Below are 21835 nucleotides of genomic sequence, written 5' to 3' on the forward strand. Positions count from 1 at the left end.
TGTCAATCGGCAGATGAAAATAAGCACTAACCTATTTTCTGCCCCGACTACTCCGACTCTCATCCCAGAAACTGGAGCACAGTTTGTAATACTCAAGCGACAAGCAGAGCGATCTGAGGAAAGGACTTTTAACACAGTATTGCTCAATGACAGTAGATCTTAATCATCTTTGAGAATTAAAGGTTAAGCTTCCAAAGGCAACAGAGGAACGATTCTTAACTCTCAGAGCGCATTCAAACACACTCTGATGACAGGGCCAGTGAATCAGCCGACATCAGTTCAGCGCAGCAGACAAATTCCACCTCCATGCGCTAGAACTCAGAGGTACCAACCTCCCAGCCCAGCCAGGAGAGCTGCACTAAAATAACCAACAGCAGCACAGACTGGAAAGCCATGAGACAGACACGCAGCCATCTCCTACCTGTTTCTTCACACTGTTATAAACATTTATTTGAAATAATCAGCTGCCTCGGGGGGGTTTAAACACTGCCTATACCTCTCAAAGAAGTAGAGGTCACTTAGATTTTTCTTTTGTAGAGTTCCACTACACAAATTTACTTAACGTCATTTTTCAGATAAAATGTTTTGGGGCGAGTACATTCCCCCCATACAATGTGTTCTTTCCAATCCATCCTCTGGCTATGAACTAAAGCTCCCTTTAACGTCTATTCGGGTATGTGGCTACACAACCAGAAGATCACAAGGCTCCACAAAGTACTTTTCCCCCCAAGGAACACTGCCATCACTTGGTATCACCCCTCCCGATGCCTTTCCCGTTATGCTTTGACAAACAGCGCGACCCTTTGGCAGCGAGGACAAAGCAGACCTCATTTGTAAAAACTGGTTTTGAGGGAGGGGATGAAAAGGCAGAAAGGGCAGGCTGTCTGACTGCTCGCTGCACATTAACATCTCGGCACTCTCAATTGCTTCTTCCATCAACTTCCTGACAGACGCCTTTACAGAGACCCAAAGCGTGGCAGTCTGTTGTGAAAAGTGAGGACTACAAAATGTCAGGGTCACCAAGGAGCTCGTGCTAGGTGTAACCATGGATGTCCTTGTCAGAAATTCAGCAAAATCCCATGAATCACTTTAAGTACAGGGGAAGCATTTACTTCAAAGGATGCCGGCTTCTCCCTTCGGATGGGCTCCATCACTACCTCTACTTTTGGAACATAATACGTGTAATATCGTGATAGGCAGTATCAGACTTCAGAAAACAGGACGCTTTGGGACTGATGTACCTGTGAACATTCACAATAATTTTAGTTTTGGGAAAGAAAATAACACAAATGTGTTTCACTTTTCACTCCTCCAGGAAAAAAAGGGAGAGCGTGTACCACGGCCAATGGTATGCCAGCAATGCAGGCAGGAGATACACCCTGGAAATCTCTTGAACCAGCAAGAGCTGCTCAGAGAGGATCAACACAGTTAACGAGCTCAAAGACAACGTGCCCTTATCACAAAGTAACATGGATGATACAGGTGTGCCGTGATGGGGCTCCTGAAACCTTGGCAAACTACTTCAGAAAGACAAAATGTTTGAGATTCTTAAATTAGTTGTTCAAAAGTGCTGTAAAGCTTTGTATTCAATCCAGCGTTCAATCCTGTCATCTCTCTGTATAAAGATACAAAAGAAGTGTTGCCATGAAAACCATCCTTTGAGTATGATCTTCGCTTTGTATTTACAGTAGGCTTTGCCAACCCTAGAGCCTGATACCCTGTAACAACAGCAATAAAATTAAATACCTCATTTCAATAAAACCAGATTTATTACAGAAGGGAAACTTTTCGGAATAACATCTTCAAAAGCAAAGTTTTCCCTCAACTCAAGTACCAATGAGCGACATATTACCAACAGGTAGTGTGACCGCATCCCTGTTATACTGTGGCTAATAACGCTCACTAAAACACATTCTGAAAGATGCTCTAAAGCCTTCTATTGAATTTTCTAGAAGAATATAAAGGGGCTGAAAGCTGCCTACCCTAGGTCTAAAGGCAAACTAAAAATTATAGTTTTCCCACTACAAATAAGTTGTTAAATATATATTCAAAAACCAAACCAGGCCACAGTATTTCAGAACCTGGATTAGTACATGGCTGATGAAGTACCTGCAAAGATGCCTTAACTTGTGGCAGCCGTGATGCCACAGACCAGGATGCCACAGTCCTGGCAACCTCAGCACCATCGTTCTGCCTCCAGTCACTTGCCCGAAAGGCAACAGCGTTTGTCCCTGTCCAGCCCTGCTGAGAAGAGCAGAGCTTTTCCCTTTCACTCGAATGCCTTTCCCCAGCTAGCTGGGAATCGGCCTGTTTCCAGCCTCAACACCAACAGCTCCGGCAGCAGCTCCTCGCCCCAGGCAGGCAGTGCTGTATCTGGGTGGAAATACAGTCTCAGTTTAGCATTTGGCCTTCCACAGCAGCAACAATTCTGTTCAAACCCAGGTACAGTCCGTAAGCCTGTCACCATCCTGGGACAGCTTTTGTCCTTCTGATTTCAAACAAACCCTCATTTCCAGTGACCTTCCACACAACAAACTCTCTTCCAAGACTGACGCGCTCATCTTCAAGACGTTAGCAAAAAAGCCGCTGTTGCTGTTAAACTTTGAGGGGAAGTGCTGAAGCAGAATTGATTTCCCCGAGCAGCGACGGGCAGCCAGGACCGGGGCGCTCCCTGCAGCCCCCCTTACCCGACACGCTCAGCCCGACCTCCTGCTCGTGGGCACTCCGGGCCGGTCCCAGGCGACGCTAACCTCGACCCCTCCTGCCGCCGTGCAGCACGCCAGCCTGGCAGAGGAAAATTTACTGAAAGGGACCCGAGCAGCCGATACGTGCTGCTGGGATCACCCGGGGAAAGAAATAAGGCACGACGCTACCCAGCTGCGCTCCTCTGCCTGCCCTCCAATTTACCATCCCGAAGGCAAGGGATTAGCCAAGTCCTGAGAGCAGGCACCAAAGGCATTTGTTACACTACAGTGCCATTTCCGCATTTTCTCCAGTTATATTATTGTTGCTGTGAGATACCTTGGGATTTCATTTTTCCTACTTCATCTTTAAACTGGCTCCTACTGAACCATTACTCATCAATAATCAACAGACATTAAAACATTAATAATTCCCAGTCTGTGACATTCGACAATACTTAAAGTGGAAACAAAAATTAATTCCAGTCTCAAATTTGTTACTTCCAGTGATTCTTATAAATGGATCTTGTGCTGGTGAGTGACAGCCTGGAGATGGGCTCTCTGCTCTCAGAACAGCAACCGCACACGCTGCAGCAAGACGAGTTTCTCCCACACTGCTCCTGCCTACGTGACGCAGAGCTGACATTCAGAAAAGGTCCCTTGTCACAAAACCCTGACAGCAAGCCACGAGGCTCCTTTCCAGCTGTGAAAGTGGACTGCCGTGCCGTACGCAGGTTCTCATTTGAGACTGTCTTCTAAGTGGCCCCACCAGAAGCACGAGAGCTCTCAGGTCACCGGGATGTTTGTTTAGCGAACTCCCTCCTTCTGCAAGACTGACCCAGGGAAAAGCATTCCAGGAAGGCGATACACCTCACATGCTCCCCTGAGAACGTGATTTCAGGAGAGGCAGCCTAATGCAGCAATAGAGATCACGGCATTCTTGCACATCCCTGATTCTTGGCACCCAGCTTTGTATGCCCACCCTACACCAAGTTAAACTATTCCTTAGGATTTTTTCCAAAATTTCTGAGAGGCAGAACAAAGCCCCAGTTCTGTTCACTCAGCAGCCACACAAGAATTTGTGCCAGCACAGATGACAGGATGGCTTGTGATCAGGCAGAAAAGACCAGCCAAGGCAGCAGGAATGCCCAACACCGATACTGCCACTGAAGAGCCTTATAAAGTGGCAGCCAGAAATTCCTAAATTCCCAGTACTTCACCAACCTAATTTTCCTTCTTTTTTTCTTTACATTTTAAAGATCGTTGCTGGAGCCAGACAGTATTTCTAAGCTACGGATTATTCTGGCTTCATCTCAGGTCTGTGATACAAATGCACATCAGGATACACCACACATTTATTCATCAGGAGGCTGGCTTAGCCTAAATAATTAGAAATCTGAGCCCTTCAAAGAAGATGCAGCCTAATTCAGTCTCAAAGTCTGCAGCTTAATTGCGATACAAACTCTTTCCCCAGTTTTAAAGACAACTAAATTATAAACTACAATGTACACACGGGCAATCCAGGCAGTGGTCCAGGCCGATCTCAAGGCTGTAACAAAAACCACATGTTTTCTATAACTGATACATGCAGCAGATTAAGATGATGAGGCTTAAAGATTTGATATCCACAGGAACCTACTTCTGACACACTTGCCATGAAGACAGCCTTTAAAGAACGTGCGTGTGCTGTGGCACTAACCAACAAGAATCAAGAATACTCAAGAAAATTCTTTTTTTGCCAGTAAAGCATTATTTGAAGAGTATTTAACCCTCAGCAGTACATCCGAGCGTTCAGTGGATTCTTGAGCTCCCTGGCTCAGACCTTCGCTGACCCTCGCCATATGTTCTTTAATTAGACACGCTCTTGTAGCAATATGTTAATTGCAATTAAGATAATATAGTCATTGTTCTGGAACACATTTATCCAGTGGCCTGAGGTGATCTCAGCCCATGCTGATGAGGAGCCCCTCAGTTCAGGAAGAACTTCTGCTTACCCTTGCTGTCCAAGAGGCAGAGCTGGCCAAACACCATCCCCCACACTCTGCCCACTTCAACCACAGTCAGGGAACTACACACCTTCCTACCACTAAGTAGCTTTTAGCTTCAGGACCCTCCAACTTTCTCGCACCAAAACCCCGTTAGCACACCTCTGCGTGCGTAGGCAAAGCAACGTCAGCCACGGGTAGTTTTCCTTCCTGCTTCTCATCTCCTTAAAAACAAAAGAAAAACAAACCCCACCACGTTTTCACAACGGCTTTCAGAGCAAACAACACCCAGCAGTGAACCTTCTCCTACACTGATACGTCTGAAAACCGCTCGAACGCGCCCTTTGTCAGATGATGTCCTGTCTCTATTATTTTACTTGCAAACTGATTGTTTTTTATTTTGGTAAGATCAGTGCCTCTGAAGTACAGCTTTAGAAGAACCGTTGCTTAGCTCCCCCAACTGAGATGAGACAGGATAATCGAATTTTCACATACAAAATTAGCATGATTAAATACTCAAATACTACTGATGAGCCCGACTATCTAAAATAGGTATTGCGGAAGAGCTAGTAGCATCGAGAAGCGTTCTTAACCTCATCTGAATGTAAAACAAGCAAATTAACATGGAATGATTTACTAAAGCAAAAACTGAACAAGAAATTTTAGCTGATGCAATCTTACCCTCATTGCTTCCGCGATAACAGACAATTTGCTATTGGCAGCATGGGCAATGACTGATGGCTGCACCTCGCTACACCATGCAGAAGCTTATTAAAACCCAAGGAACTATGATAATATATTTCTATTAAGAATTCACGCTTATTACCCAGATTCCTGTTCTCCTAACCCCTTTCAGGATGCCCTTCAACTCCACAGTTTTCATCTTAGACTAAAGATGGTTACTGGACTCTGGACACCCATGAAGAGAGAAGAGTTTAACTCCCCTCAATGACAGTATTCCTAGAGTTAGAATTTCTCAGAAATGGAATGAGTCATCTTTGATTAATCACTCCCAGTTTGTGTGTGTGTATCAATGTTCCAAGAATAGGGCATTCAAAAACAATCTGCAGTGAGCACTGAACTCCTGCATCTAATGGCTGCAAGCATCTCCTGCCCTGTCTTTAAGAATATGCTTCCCTTTCTAAACAAACAAAAATCTTAAAAAGCAAAGACTAGAGTGGACAATTCTTATTTCAAAGTCTGCTTTGTTAGTATATACTGAAGTAAAATTTGAAGAACAGTGGTCTTGGTTAATCAGCTTGCCTCAGCTGCCTGACAACCAGTAATTGTGCTCAAACGTTGCCTGGAGAAAAGGATTACAACACGTTTCAGTGGCATTAAGTCTGACATGTAACACCGTCAGACAAAGAACAGTAGGGCAGCACGGCGACGAAGCGACAAACAGCATTTTCGGTGAAGTGGTTTTCCGATCCCTAGCTGTTGTGGTGACATGGGCTGTACTGCCCGCGGGGCTGCCAGCACATCTCCTCGCTCAACGCTCCCAGGGTCAGAACCCACAGGGAAACCAGCCGCGCACGCGGCTTTTCAGTGCTGGACTTCCAGGAACAGGCCACACTCCGTGTCTACAGTTGCCACCTCTGGCTAGTCCGGGCTGGCAGCACGAGCGGCGAGAGCTACAGGCCTCTCAGCTCGCTGAGCCGAGCCCCAGCGCAGCCGTAACTCTTGCCTGCGGCACCGCTCCCCAACCACTGCGCGCTTTTATGGCCGCTGCTTAATTCAGCAACACAGAGTAAGGCAAGAAATGACAAATACTGGAGGTGCAGACTCTGTGAGAAGCTTTCCAAAGAAATTTTGTCACAGACAAACAAGAGAAATGCTAGAAATAATGAGGAAATTAAGAGCAACAGGGAAAAAAACAAATCACAAAATTTGGCTTACTTCTCTATTAAATCCAGTGTGACTCCTGGCACCAGTCTGACACTCTTCTGCATACAGAACCTGTGGAGAAGAGAATAAAAATAAAACATACTAATTGAATATTTAATGACAAGGTTCTGTGGAAAAAATGTAGAAGGAAGTTTCTTTATTACACTGCTTCTGCTTTTAAAATGGTTTTTGGGTAGAAAACTTTGCCACAGCATAATAAGAATCAAACAAGGCCCTCAATATTTGTCACACTCATGATTATGCGGCAATTTCCATCGCCAGGCGTCAAAACGGGGGTATTGTAACTGTCACAGTGACAAGTTTTCCAACACACAGCGGCGGGGAAAAAGGGCTCACAGTCATCCAACACGGTCTCTCGGGAGGAGCAAGACAAGAGCCGAGGAGGTTTATGCTTCTGGAATAATGATCAGCATTGGCTGGGTTTCCCTGAAGAGCTTTGGCGCTGCAGGCAGGAAAGTGAGAAAGGGAGGGAACGAGAAGGATGCTTCAAGTTCAAACATCTCAGATATTTAATTAAAAAAAATGCTGACTCCATTTCCTCAGCATTACCAACACCACTACTTCAGGAACGCCGGCCCTGGCGAGCGCAGAGTCCTCTCAGCACGACCACGCGCTGCGCCTGCAAAATCCCAAAAAAGTCGTTAAACCCAAGTGAGTGTGGGAAGACAAATCGACTGCTGGCCCCGCTGCCGAGCGCTTGTCTCCCTCCTCCAAAACGCTCTGGGACACGCTTTGCAGCCCAGAGTGCAGAAGTGAGAAACAATAGATCTGGGAAGAAAAACCAGCAAATTCAACTTGAGAAATGCCTTCCTCAGTGGTGGCGCTACCTTCCCTGCCCGTTTTCCCAGTACTTCCAAAACCCACACTGCTGTTTAATGAAGAATTCATCCATCAGCACGGTGCAAGTTGGCATTTACCCCCCACGCTTCGCTCCGCCCAGGAACACAACGGCCCGTGGCAGCGCTGGACCGGGAGGGCTCGACTGCCCAAGAAACCCACCTCCCGCACCCCGCAGCCGCCGGAGCTGCTGCAGCAGGAGCCCCTTCTTTCACCAGAGCCAGGACAGCCACAACCCAAGGCTCTTCCCCAGGTAGAGGAGAGAACAATTACTTCTTTAAAGAGGAGTAGAGCTCATATCTGAAATCTCGAGGACCCTCCAGTTTCCTTGGGGCACCCCCTGCCTGCAGGATACCCATTACTGCCAAAACAGGGATGGGCTCGGAAAAGCTAAGCGGTCTCCAGGCTGCTTTTCTGATGTGTGCACCATCCATCTTAAAAAAAAACAAAACTCATAAAGCTAACTATGAACGCTACAGAGGGATCCCTATACAGCCTGCTGTAATATAAAATTTTTACAATGCAGCTTTACAGAACCTCTCAGGGAAACACCCCTCTCAAACACAAACTGCAGGCGGAATTCAGCACGGCAGAATTAGGTCACTGGAATCAGGCTGGAGACTCCCTACAGACTAAGGATGCCAAAAGACTTTCTAACTCCTCTGCTCAGTGCCTCTAATCATGACATATCTGAAAGAAGGCTGTAACAGCCAGCACAGCTCTGTGCCGTGACACATGTGCTTTCCCTACAGAAAAGCACAGGACGCTGTATTGACTTGGGGAGCCTCTCATCCGAGCCACGATCTGCCCTAACCTCGCTCAGCAGCATTTTACAGGCTCACAGAGGAGCAGGGCAGCGCTGCACGCTGTTGCAGGACTCAACGGAGGAGCATCCTAACCCCCCTCAGCACAGCCGGTCTCCTCCGGACCAGGCAGCCAGTCTGAGGACTGCCGAGCAGGCTCTTGCCCGGCAGCAGAGCGCATTTGCCACAGGGCAAACAAACACATCAGCCTCCTTTTTGCAAGGATTTCTCCTAAGCACAAGGTTTTTTGATTACAGTTTGCCGGATCAGAGGCAGAAAGCTTGCCCCACACATTCAGGACACGAGGGGAGAAATGCCAGTGTGCCAAGTGTTTCCCACAACTCCTCCGGCAGCAGGACAGGCACACCTTTGAGGTCAACTATAAACACTATTTTCACATCTAAATGTGTTCTGCAGCCATCATTTAGCACTTCCTTAGGGAGTTGCTAGTATTGCACTGCAGGCAACATGTAAATAAGCTTAGATTTCAGTTACTTCATTCCAGCTCGTGGCTCCTCAAAGATGAGAAGATAAAACCAGACTGCATTTGACTCAGGAGACCTCACCCTTTCTGCCCTGGCCATGGATCCGTTTGATATTCAGCACAAGGGGAGCAAAGCAGCAAGCACTTACTGCTGCTGTACATACCGGGCCCGTGACAGTAAAAGCCACCACCACTGCCCCGAATATTCTGAAAGGGTGAGTCCATTAAAACCCCGTTTAACCAGTAGCAGACTATCTGCATTTCCTCTCTAACCACCACTGATTGCCAAGGAATTGTACCCGTAAACAAGATGTTCCTCATCTTGTATCTGCAACCCTCTTTCACCACTCCAAGGCTCTAAACAGGACATCTCAAGTGATGGTTGGTGTCACCATCACAAACATCAGGCAAAACACACCAGAGCTGCATGGGGACACACCAATCAACGGCAGGCAGTACAGAAGAAAACCAGAAACACACATAACAATGTTCAGCCAGGTTCTGCTCAGGTATCACAGGAATATTTTGAAACTCAATTTAGTCTCTTTAAATAAATTCAGGACCGAGGACTGGGTTGGTTAACTCCCCAAAATCTCAAGCAGAAATGCCAAACAAATACATCAGAAAAAAACCCACTATAAACGTTTGTTTTAATTGACCCAACAGAAAATCAGCTGTCACAGGTCAAGTTCTTTTTTCCATGCACTTTCCAGCTTGCTGTATCGCTGTTCTGGTGTACAAACTGCATATCTGAAACTCCTGCGTCTGGGCAGTTCCCAACCTTTTTATCTCTTTTCGGTTTGGAGGGTTTCCAGCACTTTTCAGGAGCCCTATTACTCTTTCACAAGTGGAACTTCATGGTTCAAAGCCATGGGGTTCTTTGGCAATTTAGACGAGCACAGCCTTCTCCCCGATGTGTAAAGCTCTGAACATAATTGCAGCTTGTTTGTGGTTTAAGGGACTAATGATAAGATAAGGGTATGACACGCTACTGATCACAACTTCCAAAACAGTTGCTTTTTGCTTTAGACAGTGTGAGAGACACAGCCCTGTGTAAACCAGCGCACCAGACACCAACTAATTTCTGCCTGTTTCGGCAATAGCTGCATCGACTTCCCCATGAGCACACCCCAGTCAAGATTAACAATCCATACAGCTTACCCCTCAGCTCGTATGTAGCTATGCACAGCTGCAACTTATATTCGGAATACATCAGCTCACGCCATACGAAGATAATCAGGACCAAGTCAGCCAGAACTCTGGGCTCCTGGAACTGCCAGACTGTCAGTCAGAGTTTCACACACCACATTCGGGAGGGCATGACTGACCTGCGCTTCTCTTACCAGCACCAACTTTTCTTCCCCTAAAATTAGACTGAAGTGGATACAGCTGCAACCCCACTTGATAAGCGATTTTGTCCATCAGTTTTTTATTTAAAACACAGAGCACAAAAATGTATAAAAATTTATTCATCAAACTTTTATTTGCCCATAAATCCAGTATATGAAACCTCATTAGCCTGTCAGTCCAAAATTGCAAAAATGTTGCATTTCAAAAGCAATTCTCCAGGGTCCTGTATCAGCTTTAGTAAAAGGGCTAGACTGAAGTAAAAGAGAAGTTTTAATGACAAAGGTTGACATCTTTATTTTAGGTTAACTGTCTGCTTTAGGACACCAGCACAGGGCTCACATCAAGCAGCTGAAATGCAGGAGGAGGGTCTGGCCCTGCAGGCATCGCGCTTCACAGCAGTAACAACGCTCTGCAAGCAAGCACTTATTATTCACAGGGCTTGCATGGATAAAACCACAACCGTAATAATGCCAATCGATAGGGAATATAAAAGGAGCATCATCTTCATCAGAGAAGAGAGAAATGTTTGTCTGTGCAGAAAGCACCGCACGTAACCACTGGATCAGATGTAGGAGGAAACGCTTTGCTCTCCGGGAGGGAGTTCGCGTGGCATCTACCGGCATCAGCCCCACGCACAGCCGAGGTTAATAGTTCTAAATCCTTCCCAGCTGCATTTTCACAAACGTGTTTCCCACCAAACACAAAGGAGGCACAACTCTGAGACTCTCTGTGCCTACGCCAGGTGTAGCCCTGCTTGAGAGCCTGCCCCATCACCCCCTCAGCCACGTTCCCATGGAGATGAAGTAACAGACAACTCCTGAACAGATCATAATATCCAAAACAACCCTTTCTCAGTATATTAAAAAAACCAAACCAAACCACCAAAACCCAAAGAAAGCTCTTGCAGACCCTCAGCATCTTCACTTGAAATACGGCACAAACTGCGCAGTATGGTTCCAGTCACTGCAAGGGAAAGGGAACCCCCAAGTCCTGATGCCAACAGCTTTCACTGCACTTATGAAGCTTTGGTTTGCCATAAACCAGTTAATCTTCAACAGCATCAAAGCCCATGCTAGGGGTTCTCACAAAGATGTAATGAATTAGTGAAAATAAGGTGTCCCTGTGTCTGCACGGTATTGATCTAACACACGTGCACGACAATGAGTTGTCCAGAGTAACTGCAAGCCTCAGCACATCCGCCCCAGAAAGCAATTGTTTCACCCTTCACAGTTACAGGGTGTTGTGGTGAAAACATTCTCCCTAGAACTTGAAGTTAAACCTCCATTTGCTGGATGCTGGATTTTGTTTCATTTACTGGTTGTGGACTCCATTCAACAAGTTAATTCTTTTAAAAAGCATCATTTGTATTTACCAAGTTGCATTTATTGCCACCTGCTGCTATCCTTGAGCTAATCAGGTGAAACATTCAGTTAAATTTCCAAGTCTTTCTCCATAGATAAACCCAGCAGAAATCTAAATTCCTTCACATTTGGAGAGCAGTGATCCGACAGCAGCTGTATGATAAAAGCAGCTCCTTGCAACCACATCTTCCTGGTTATAAAACATGGTATTTCTCAAAGTTCCCCTAAGGGAATTTTCCCACATAGTAGGAAATTTCCCACATAGTTCTCTAGCATTTAGAGAGAGGGATTTACGCAGGCAGCTTGAGAATTTTCCCACAGCAGGCAGAGTTCAGAGCCAGCCCACCACCGCCGCAGCCTCGGGAAGAGCAAGGCAGCAAAGCCCCACATCAAGACAGTCACTTCAGCAGTGAAGAGCCGGCACAGTCACAGCTACGCTGGGCGTTAACGCCTCTTTCCTTCCAGCGGTCCAGAAGGGATGCCCCCCATGCTCTCAGGATCAGGGGTCTCTGGCTATCAGCAGGCTCAACCCTGCCGCACACCTCCAAGTGCTCACCGGAGTGTTTTGATGAGCACTTAGTGCAGCAACCAGGCTGGGATCTTCGAAAAACAACGTAATGGCTCGTTCTTACAACAGAAGGAAAAAGTAAGATGAAAAGGCTTTTAAAGCTATGAGGGGAGCACCCCCCTGCCTAACTCATTTAGAGGTTTCCCATTCCGTGGCTGAACCTCCAGGCTAGTCTCCCGTTACTTCAGACTCCTGGTCCGTGACACCTGGGTCAGAAAAATCATTTTCTCCCTAGTGCTTTCAAAACCTTCCCTTGAAAATACTCCTAATGTCACTGAAGCTCTTTGCCCTGCTTTTCCAAATGAGCCGAGGTTTCTGCCAGTATTTACAAGCTGTGACTCTCTTCTGTGAGAAAATACCCTGCGAGCTCAAGAAATCAAAAACGAGATAAAAAACTAAACAGCTCTTGTGCTGTCCCTCACATGAGGTGATCAGTCAAAGGCACGACATGCCTAAACCAGAACCTGATCAAATTAACTCACTCCATTCGTTTTTTATGTAAGTCAGAAAGAGGTAAGTGTTGTGAGTTACCAAAGAGTCTCCCAAAGCAGCCAGGAACTCTTGAAGCTGCGGCAACCCAATTGCTTACCCCGGGCTGCAACGTCTGCGTGCTGCTGCCTGTTGTAGCCCAGTCTAGCAAACGACCCCAAGTTTTCCATCCTGGGCTACACACAACCTGGAGAGGATCGAGGGAAAAGGGCCGACAGGAAGGAATCGACAGAGCCACGTACGACACGCCGGATTCCTCGCACCATGTCCTGAGCTGGCACCACAATTGTGCCTGATCCTCTCTGTTGCCGAGTAAAACCATTGCTCTTCGAAAGCTCCTGCTATCTGTAGCAGCCTTTTATAACTTCCTGCCTAATTAACTTGGTATGTCATTCCACAACATCTTTCTTTGGTTTATCGCTCCATTTCTTCCACTACAGCATTATTAATGCTACTGTATTATTTACAGCAACCGCAACATTTGGAACATGATTTGTACAAAGGACAATTTACAAGAAGTTGTATTGCACTATGTACTATTTCTGCTCTCTGAAGAAGCAGATATTTAATTCCCAGAACAGCAAATCCCTTAATCTGAGCAAACCTAGATATTGAGCTGGAATCTAAAACGTAATAAGTAGAAGATAACAATATTTTCACCTTTCTAGTTCCGATTAATAAAACGCTGTCCCAAATGCATTGTTCAAATCCTGTAATTCAATATCGCAGCCAAACTTTAGGTTAGATAAAGCACTTGGATTAACAAATCTATCATTTCAACAGACAAGCTACACAAATTATGCACTTGCCTTCAATAACGGGGAAGATACTCACCATCTCAGAGCAATTTTGATCGGCGTAGTAAGGCATGATGTGAAAAGGTCAGCCGGCAGATCAGGGATCATGGGCAGCAGCTCATTGGCTTCACAGGCTGCCAGCTGAATGCAGTTCTTCATCGAGGGCGGCAAAGGCATTTGAGCGAGGGGATGGTTCGGGTTAATCGCAGCCACCTGCAGAGACCGAGGAAATTACTCAGGGGCTGAATTCAGACCACTCGGAAAATAACCCATGAAGAGCTTCAAAGTTCAATGGATCTCTGGATTCGGAGAAATGTACAACTATGGTGGCACCAACCACAGCTCTAACTCACATCGAATTAACAGCATTTACCGTCACCACACCACACACCAGCAACAGCAACTTGCAACAGACTTCAGAGTCTTCAGTTCACATCTGCCAGCCTGGAATCAAGCACTGTAGAAGCAAGTTGGACTAATTATTTTTTTCTTCTACATTTAAGCAAAACCCATCCTTCCTGCAGCTCATACCCATTCACCACAGACGGCAGAACAGCTTCGAACACAAAACGCAATTCATCTGGCAGTACTGGGCAGCGTGTCCTGCCACGGAGCATAAACACAGCTCCTGTTGGTAAGCCAGGAGGACACTGAACTCCCTGTGTCTCTCCCATACATCTTTCTACTTCACTAGAGCAAAAAGGTCAAGCTGGAAAATTACTGGACGTAAGCAGAGAGGCTGTCTTCCAGCAAAAGAGAAAAAGAACCGTGCGCTGCCTTCTGCAACGCAAATACACGTCAGCAGAGAGAAGTTTTGATTAACGCTTTAGTAAAGCGGTTCAAGGTCCTTATACACATTCCTCTGGATGGTATTTCTGCTCTAAGCAGTGAATGTTACCCTGGAGAACAACTCTGAAGGAAGGTCTTTGCATCTCTAGAACTGTTCTAACAAGGCATCATTTTCCAAGACTCGATTAGTTTCTATTTCATTGGGCATAATCACCTGTTTAAAATACTCAGAGTGAGAGACATGTCAGTGCAGACTCCACACGAGCCATGGACTGATGAGCGCATTGGTCAGACAAGAACGAGCTCCGCATAAACGTTATTCAGCTCTTCCACTTGCCACGCTGTAGATCAATTTTCAAAAGGCAAGACAGAATGTGAAACAGCAGACACACGGGCATACTCAGGGCTTTTTAAAATCAGGGTCGAGTCTGCTGTGAAAGTTGAGTTTCTAAAATCCTGACCTGACTATGGCCATTGATCACCCTGTCCAAGCACCAGTCGTTAAAGCAGAAAGCCCACAGGTACCAATACTGCCGTTTTTCAAAACCACAGTGATTCTCCTAATTAAAATTTTGATTAAGAGTATGATTTTTGAGACTGATAATTCACAGAATGAAAAACACCCATAATCTTTCCAGTGCCCTTCTGAAACAGGTAAAAAAAAACCCAAACACCTCAGCCACCCCAAATTTTGACCTACGGTACTCAAAGGTTCTTTGAGGAACAGCGGAAAGACTGAACACATGCAGTGTCTTCGCTGCTCATTCGTGTCCGAGTTAGAAAGCAAAGGCCCAAAGTGATCTACCTAAATGCTGTTACCAAAGCCAGCACAAGGGACTTCGTTCTTCCACAGACCAACACTTCAGACAGTTTCTCTCTTTTTTCCAGCTGACTAAGGTGATGCAGCTGACTAATAAATTCATTCTTAACCACCCTTGAATGTGAAAAACTCTGTCTATCTGCAGGGGAGATCCTTTGGCGTCTCAGAGGGCACGATGGGGAACAGAGTACTTGTATTACACACCCGGAGTCCAGCACAATCATGTATCTCTGTCTAGCAAAGCAACCTGACGAGCTATGGAGAAGTTTCAGATGCAACCTATTAAGTTTTTTGATTCTTTAAATATTTTTTTTCCATTCTAATCCCAGAGGCAGCAGTGATACACTTTGGCTTTCTCAAGTTGTCCAAATTAGCTAAGATCTGTCCTTGCTCTCAGTTCTGTTGTGCTGATTTCAGCAAAGATTCATGCCGTACCTTGGGTGGAAATGGAGCTACCCTCAAGCCATCACTTGTCCTCCAGTGATATTTATTTTCGATAAAACTTAGGCTGTATGCTACTAACAAAAAATAGGTAAATAAAATACTGAAAAGATCTTTTATTTGCAGAAAAAGTCATGAGCAATAATGTGGAAAAGCATTAGCCCTTCACAGATTTATAAACATAAAGCAGCAAAACTGCTTAGCTGCAGCCATTCACCTCCTAAAGACAGACTTGCCCTCCAGGTATCCTCAGAAAGGGGGTCTGGCGGTGGGAAGTACACTCAGACGGTGTTTCTGCTTTCTGAGTAGTGTGGAACACCCACGGCTTGACACGCGTCCCAGCCTGGTGGTGCCCCTCATTTCATACCCCAAGACCTGCTCAACGCTTGGCTTCTACGCAGCAAGACGAACATGAGCAGCTGGGCCACACGCGCTGTGTTTGTGCGTTAGGAGATGAACGGGTAACAACCACAGAATGCACATACCACACCAGCACGTAATTACAGATCTTGTCAGACTTCTAGGGATAATGACGTAGCAAACCATTCTTTTACAAGTAAAGGAGGAAGAGAGGGGGGAAAAAAAGAGAAGGTAGAGTAAATCCCACCATGAACATTTATTTTTGCATCCTTAGAACATCCACTGAAGCCAGACTTTTTAGTCTGCTTGGTTCTCTCAGAAATGTAACTTTTTGTTAGGGCAAGACATGAAATAAGTAGAAGGCTAAAGGAAGACTATAAAACATAAATTGGCAACCACAACTGTGAGAACAGTAGATAACCCATGTAAAGTTACGACACATGAAAGGATATCAAAATTATCAATATGCATTTATCTACATTCTTTAATTGTTTCCTTTTTTGGATACATCAACAGTTTCTGGAAGCAATCAGTCAGATGCAGACCTTGCAGCAGGCCATGACTAACTCTCAACTTCTTTCAGCAGAAACACGGCCTCAAGGCAAACTGATGCGTATTTTCCTGTGGAAGCTTCGTAAGCAAAAATTCCTTACTATGAACAGAGTACTCAGTGTGTTGGTTATTATTATTTCAGGGCAACTGACAATCCATAGCCCTTCAGACAAAATAATAGTGGTCATATTAATTTATCAATGATACTAAAATACGCTATCATTCCTGTGAGAAGGGGGTAATTAATTTGCTCTGAAAACAAATTATAGCTGCCCACGCCAAGGAGCGCTCAGGTTTGCTACTTGCAAGTGCTCTGTCTATCCGGAGGAAGAGCTAACAGATCTGCAAGAATCACTGCTTGTAATTAACAGCAAGGGAAACAATACATGTTCTTTAAACCACTGAATGCAGTTATTTACCTATATAATTAGACTGAGAAACAAGCACATGATAGAAAACCAAGCCTTTTTTGACTCAACTGACACGTTCAGGTAAACTCGGGACGAACTCTGCCCAAGACAGAGCCTAGGAGTCGTTATTTCAAGCGCTGACCAGACCTGTCAGCTTCACGCAACTCCTGCTGTGAGCATCCTCCTCCCCTGCGGAAGACACTGATGCAGCTACAGAAAAGATGTTCCTCTCTCCTAGCAGATGGTGGATGAGAAAAATTCCCCCCCCAGACATGATGCTAATGCCAGATAACATTCTGCTGTGCTGTCGTTAAGCTAATTTTTTGAGAACTAACGTTGAAGACGGAAAAACAAAACCTGTGAGTTCCTCAGCTCCAATTAGGGCCAGTTAGTCACATACCCTGCTGGAGGGGCGACCCAACAGGCACCCCCCCGCCCCACCGGATTCCTCAAGCCACAAGGAACAAAACGAGCTGGTCTGCAGCTGCGAGGTACACTGCTGAAAACCCCAAAGTTGTGTCTCATGCAGCCAAGCACGCATCTAGGAGACGTCTTTCAGCCTTCGCTTCTGTTCCTCTCAGATGTGGCCTTAACACGGCCACCTTTGCTGTACGAAACAAGCATGAGTCAGAGGAAACACAATGTCACAATTTCACCGAAAATTAATCAGCAATAACCAGCCTACTGTTTTATCATCATTAGCACGGCGCACCTGAATGCCTGCTGCATTCTCCAGAGTGCCGGTGTATTCCTACCCGCTCACCGAACCGCCAGAGCCAGCGGCAGAGGGCTGAGAGCACCCGGTGCCAGCCCTTCCACGCCACGCTCCCCGCAGAGCTCCGGGGCCGTGGCCCAGCGAGGCGGTTCCCAGCCAGGCCGCTGCTGCTCTGCAGACGCCGTTTCACTCGCTGTTCTCCTATGGCGGCACGAGGCCAAGCGCCTGCGCCCCCTGCGCCCCCACAATTCACACCACCCTCACTGCCACTGGGCTTCGTGGTGCCCGACAGGACAACAGCCAGGGAAGCAACAGCAGGAACTTCAGTTTCTGAAAGCCGGGGTCAGATTCCAGGTCTGAAAAATGGCCTTTGGGAAGGGAAAACAATAGCCTTCTATGGGAAATATCAGGACAAAACCAAAACAAATAAAGGCAAGATCCACGGGAAAAATGAACTTTTAAACGAATTTGTTGTACTTAATACTATGCCACATCCTATGCACACCACGCTGCTAAATAGATGTTTCTCATCTGCAAAATACATACTTCTGTTTAGCTGGATAATAAACCAAATCCTTAACTGCTCATCTGGTTGAGAATTAAAAAATTCACAGACATTTCTCTGAAACAGTCAAGTCCACCACAGCCCATTTCACTTGGAAGTTTGGAAACACCATGGCATATTAAGAATAGTGGGGATCGGTAGACTTTATTAGCTTAACTGCTGCCCTATAATTACACAATACAAAGCTATAATCAAATGACAAAATTATCTCCACATCTGCCCATTCCCCATCCCATAAAAAACTGGTTACAGCTGAACTGGCTCTGGTATCTTCCGAGCTAGATCTCCTGCCTTCACCCTCACCTCCCTCAGAGATGCAGTCTTGCCAAAGAGAAAACATATTTTCAATTGCAGGATAAGACATGACAGATTCCTGCCTTCAGTAAACAGTCGTCTTCTTACTGAATCCGATACACTTCTTTCTATCTACACTGCTCTTACTCATACGCACTAGCTGGGCTTTATTTACTCACAAAAGGCAAAAAAAATAAAATAAAATTGTATCTAGTATTCAAGTGCAATTTTGGAGGCAACTCTCTAAAGAAGACAATGACAATGTACCATGCAGTGCTACAACATTATCTTTTCTCGGGTATCTTAGAGAAGCGTTAACTGCTGTTCTATCGCTCCCAAGTCATCATTTCTTCTCCTGCATCCTCTCTTTGGAGGCTGAATGAGATTTAGATTCTACATTAAGAAAGAGCACTTGCCTTCATACTCCGTGAACAGCAAAAACCCAGTATAATGGGGCTGCAAACACACCTATAAATACGTTGTAATTATTTTTTATGTTTCCCGCGGAACTCTGTATACCCTGACGGCACCTGGCCAGTGCTCTGTGCTATCCAAAACAAGGGACCCCCAGAAAATGAACTCAACAGCCCTGGCTTCCCTCAGCCTTCATGCTGTCAGATTAAGGGAACGGCAAGCTCCTCTAATCTCCTTTCAGTAAGATGGTCTAACAATTATCTTGATCACTCTAGCAGCCCCTCTTGAGTTCCAGCTTTACTTCACTTTTCATGAATTTTAACAATTCATTAATTTATAGGTTTCCAAAGGAATTCTCATCCATGCTTTGTATGACACTGTCAGCACTTTTTTGTCTGTTACCAAGTCCTCTGCTTTCTGTTACTAATAACCAGTTACCCCAGTAAGCTGTCAGTAGCTAAAGACACAGAACGAAAAGCTGACGTGTAAGCCTGGATGTATTTTCACAATCAAATTAACTGGTAGTTTTAACCTGTGTTGCAAACAGAAGAAGTAGGAAAGCAGTTTTCCCATGGAACCTCACGTTATTTGGTAAAATAAAAAGAAAAAAACCAAAACAGAGCAAATGGAATTTAATATTTTTGTTGGAATAAAGACTGACTTCGTTACTTGTGCTCATCTTTCTCCGTGTAACCAACTGTCCTTGTCCACAGCCAGTCTGGTTTGTCCGACTTGCAGAGAGGAGCTTTTCCCACACAAGCCTCACCTGAGCAGTTTATCTGTCTCACAGCAGAAACCAGCAGACACCCCTGCAGCTGCCTGCCTTCCAAAATAGCTCCAAAGTCATTCTGGAGCTCAGCAAGAGGCAAGGAAAAAAAGGAAATTAATTAAAAAAGCAGGGAAAGGGAAGGTAAAGTCAGGCCCATTTTCAACCTGCTCAGGAACAGAATGAGAAAACAAACCCGAAATCCAGAAGGGCTCATTGTACAAACAGAAGAGAAAGACTCTGAAAAACACTGCACCCAAATCGCAGGCTCAGAGCAAAACCTGGAGAGAAGAACACACGTGACCCCCTGACTGACATCCCCCCTGACTTCAGAAGATGGTGACCTTCCACAGGCACCTACTGCCGATCCTACCGACCTGTGTCTTGCAGCTTCACGTTCTTCCCAGGCCACAGACTTTGGGAGGTTTCTTATCTTTACAAAATACAGCATTATCATTGGTTGAAGAGCAGGAATAACGAAACAATCTACACCTCTCAAGCTGTTAGACTGTTTTCTGTCAGTAGAATGGAATTTCCACCTGCCAAAAGAGTTACCACAAAAGCATCTCCAAAAACTGGAATGCAGAACGAAAGGAACTGCAGCCTGGGGTGCTGTGAGGACCTGCTTCAAGGCTGCATTTGTGACAGTCAGTTGTCTAATTAATGTTCCTTCCCTAAAGTTTGAGGTTTTTTAAATACAGTGGTTTAGAACTGTGAGAGTGTAAGAAGTTAACCTTTAAGAAACGTGCTTTCTCCGTAAGCTAAAGCCAGCAGGGATTTCTGGCAGCAGGGAGTCTCACCATCCCAACAGCTGCACAAAGAATCCTGACTTCTTACCTTCCACTTTGCATTTCAGATGTACTTCAATAAATTTATCAGCAATTACATTCGCAACGAAAGACAGCTCTTCATTAGAAACCCATTCAACTCCAGCCCTCCGAGAAGCTGACATCACCAGTGACAGGCCCTCTGCGTATCAGGTTCATAGCACTTTGTTTCACATTTTCACATTCAACAGCACAAAACTCCAAACTCATCCAAACACATACCCAGATACCACACTTCTGCAACCAAAATCAGTGTCTAGTTCACCTCAGCATTTATCTCAGCAGAAAAGACCATTAGGGCACAAATTGATTCTATTAACTTCACAATTTAATTAGCGCTTGTATTAAAAATTGTTCCAAGTTTAATGGGATAGCAAACTGAACCAGAAAGACTGGAGTGGCAAAATTATTTGCAAATTAATTTGCCTTCCAACATAGTTTTAAACACATTTTTCAGCTGCATATAGCAAAGGAAGCTTAAACTTAACCCCGCGGCACAAACACAAATGAAACCTTTGCCACAGACCGTGATCTCACCTCCAACTCCTGCTCCCTCTGTAGTGCAAATTGTTTGAATGACTTGACAATAAGGCCGGCATTTGAGCAGTCGTAGACGAAGATGGAAGGGCTGCCCATCCAGGTCTGCAGGTCATATATGGATAGAGGAATATACTGAGTATAGTTCTGTAAGAAGAAAAAAAAACACTCGCGTTACAAAGAGACAGAGAAGCCACAGAACTTTCATTGGTGACATAATAAAATATACACACAAAATTTCCAATTCTGAAATCACAAAACAAAACCTAGATTGAACACTGGGCATACTAATCACTACAAATACCAATGAACATCTACGAACAATGAGGACTCTGAACCCAACTCCAACACAAACGACAAGTAGATTTTACTGTGTTATTGTCTGAAACGCTGAACTCCAACCTAAAGTTCTACGACTCCACAGAGTGCTTTGGTATGTGCTAACAACTCCAACCAGCATTTAATAGTCCAATTCTATCTCAGATTTCTGCAGCACTGGTAATGGATGTAAACCAGCTGTCTTCAATTTAACATCAAACGTCTTAAACTGAAAACTCCATCAATAAATCAAGATTGATAATTAAGACTATGTAACCCACCAGTTGCTACGCCATCTTAGTTTAACGAGATGCTTCATAATTTTATTACAGCCTTTAACTTCTGTGCAACTTTCAGAATCACCCAATAAAATTAAAACCAACAAAGCCTGCCTTCAACCAAGCGAAGTACCAACAGTTCGGTTTCTGTAAATAGGAAGTATTTGGCTCCTTGACTTCCATCTTATCGCCCCCAAACTGGAGGCAAGAGCTTCTTAAAATACAAGGAGGATCAAAAATCAGACATTTAAACTAGCTATGAAGGGCCACCCCCTAACCTAAGGGGCAGAACTGAAGCTATAAACCCAAGCCGATTTCTGGAGTCCCTCAAGCTCCCAGCGGCTGACTGCAGAACCCTTCCCAGCTGCAGCCAGAGGGCAACCTGGTCCTGCTCCTACAGCACTGCGCTCTGCCCAGAACCTACAGTAAAAGCTGGGATGTTCTATTAACATCAGCAGAATGATGGATGGGATCATAACTCCCATT

General features: G+C 45.2%; 1 protein-coding gene across 4 annotated transcripts in view; it reads right to left on the reverse strand.

The window, feature by feature from the left end:
* Positions 1 to 21835, reverse strand: part of RPTOR (regulatory associated protein of MTOR complex 1) — a 148754-nt gene that overhangs the window by 81161 nt on the left and 45758 nt on the right. For all 4 annotated transcript variants that reach the window (XM_086473480.1, XM_086473479.1, XM_086473478.1 and 1 more), the window contains exons 5-7: positions 20754 to 20900; positions 13301 to 13476; positions 6566 to 6625 (exon numbers count right to left, since the gene is read on the reverse strand). In XM_086473480.1, coding sequence (XP_086329606.1) covers positions 6566 to 6625; positions 13301 to 13476; positions 20754 to 20900 — 383 coding nt within the window. The remainder of the gene's footprint in view (positions 1 to 6565; positions 6626 to 13300; positions 13477 to 20753; positions 20901 to 21835) is intronic.

Source organism: Leptosomus discolor, chromosome 15, assembly GCF_034619465.1.
Source record: "Leptosomus discolor isolate bLepDis1 chromosome 15, bLepDis1.hap2, whole genome shotgun sequence".
NCBI classification, from domain to species: Eukaryota; Metazoa; Chordata; class Aves; order Leptosomiformes; family Leptosomidae; genus Leptosomus; species Leptosomus discolor.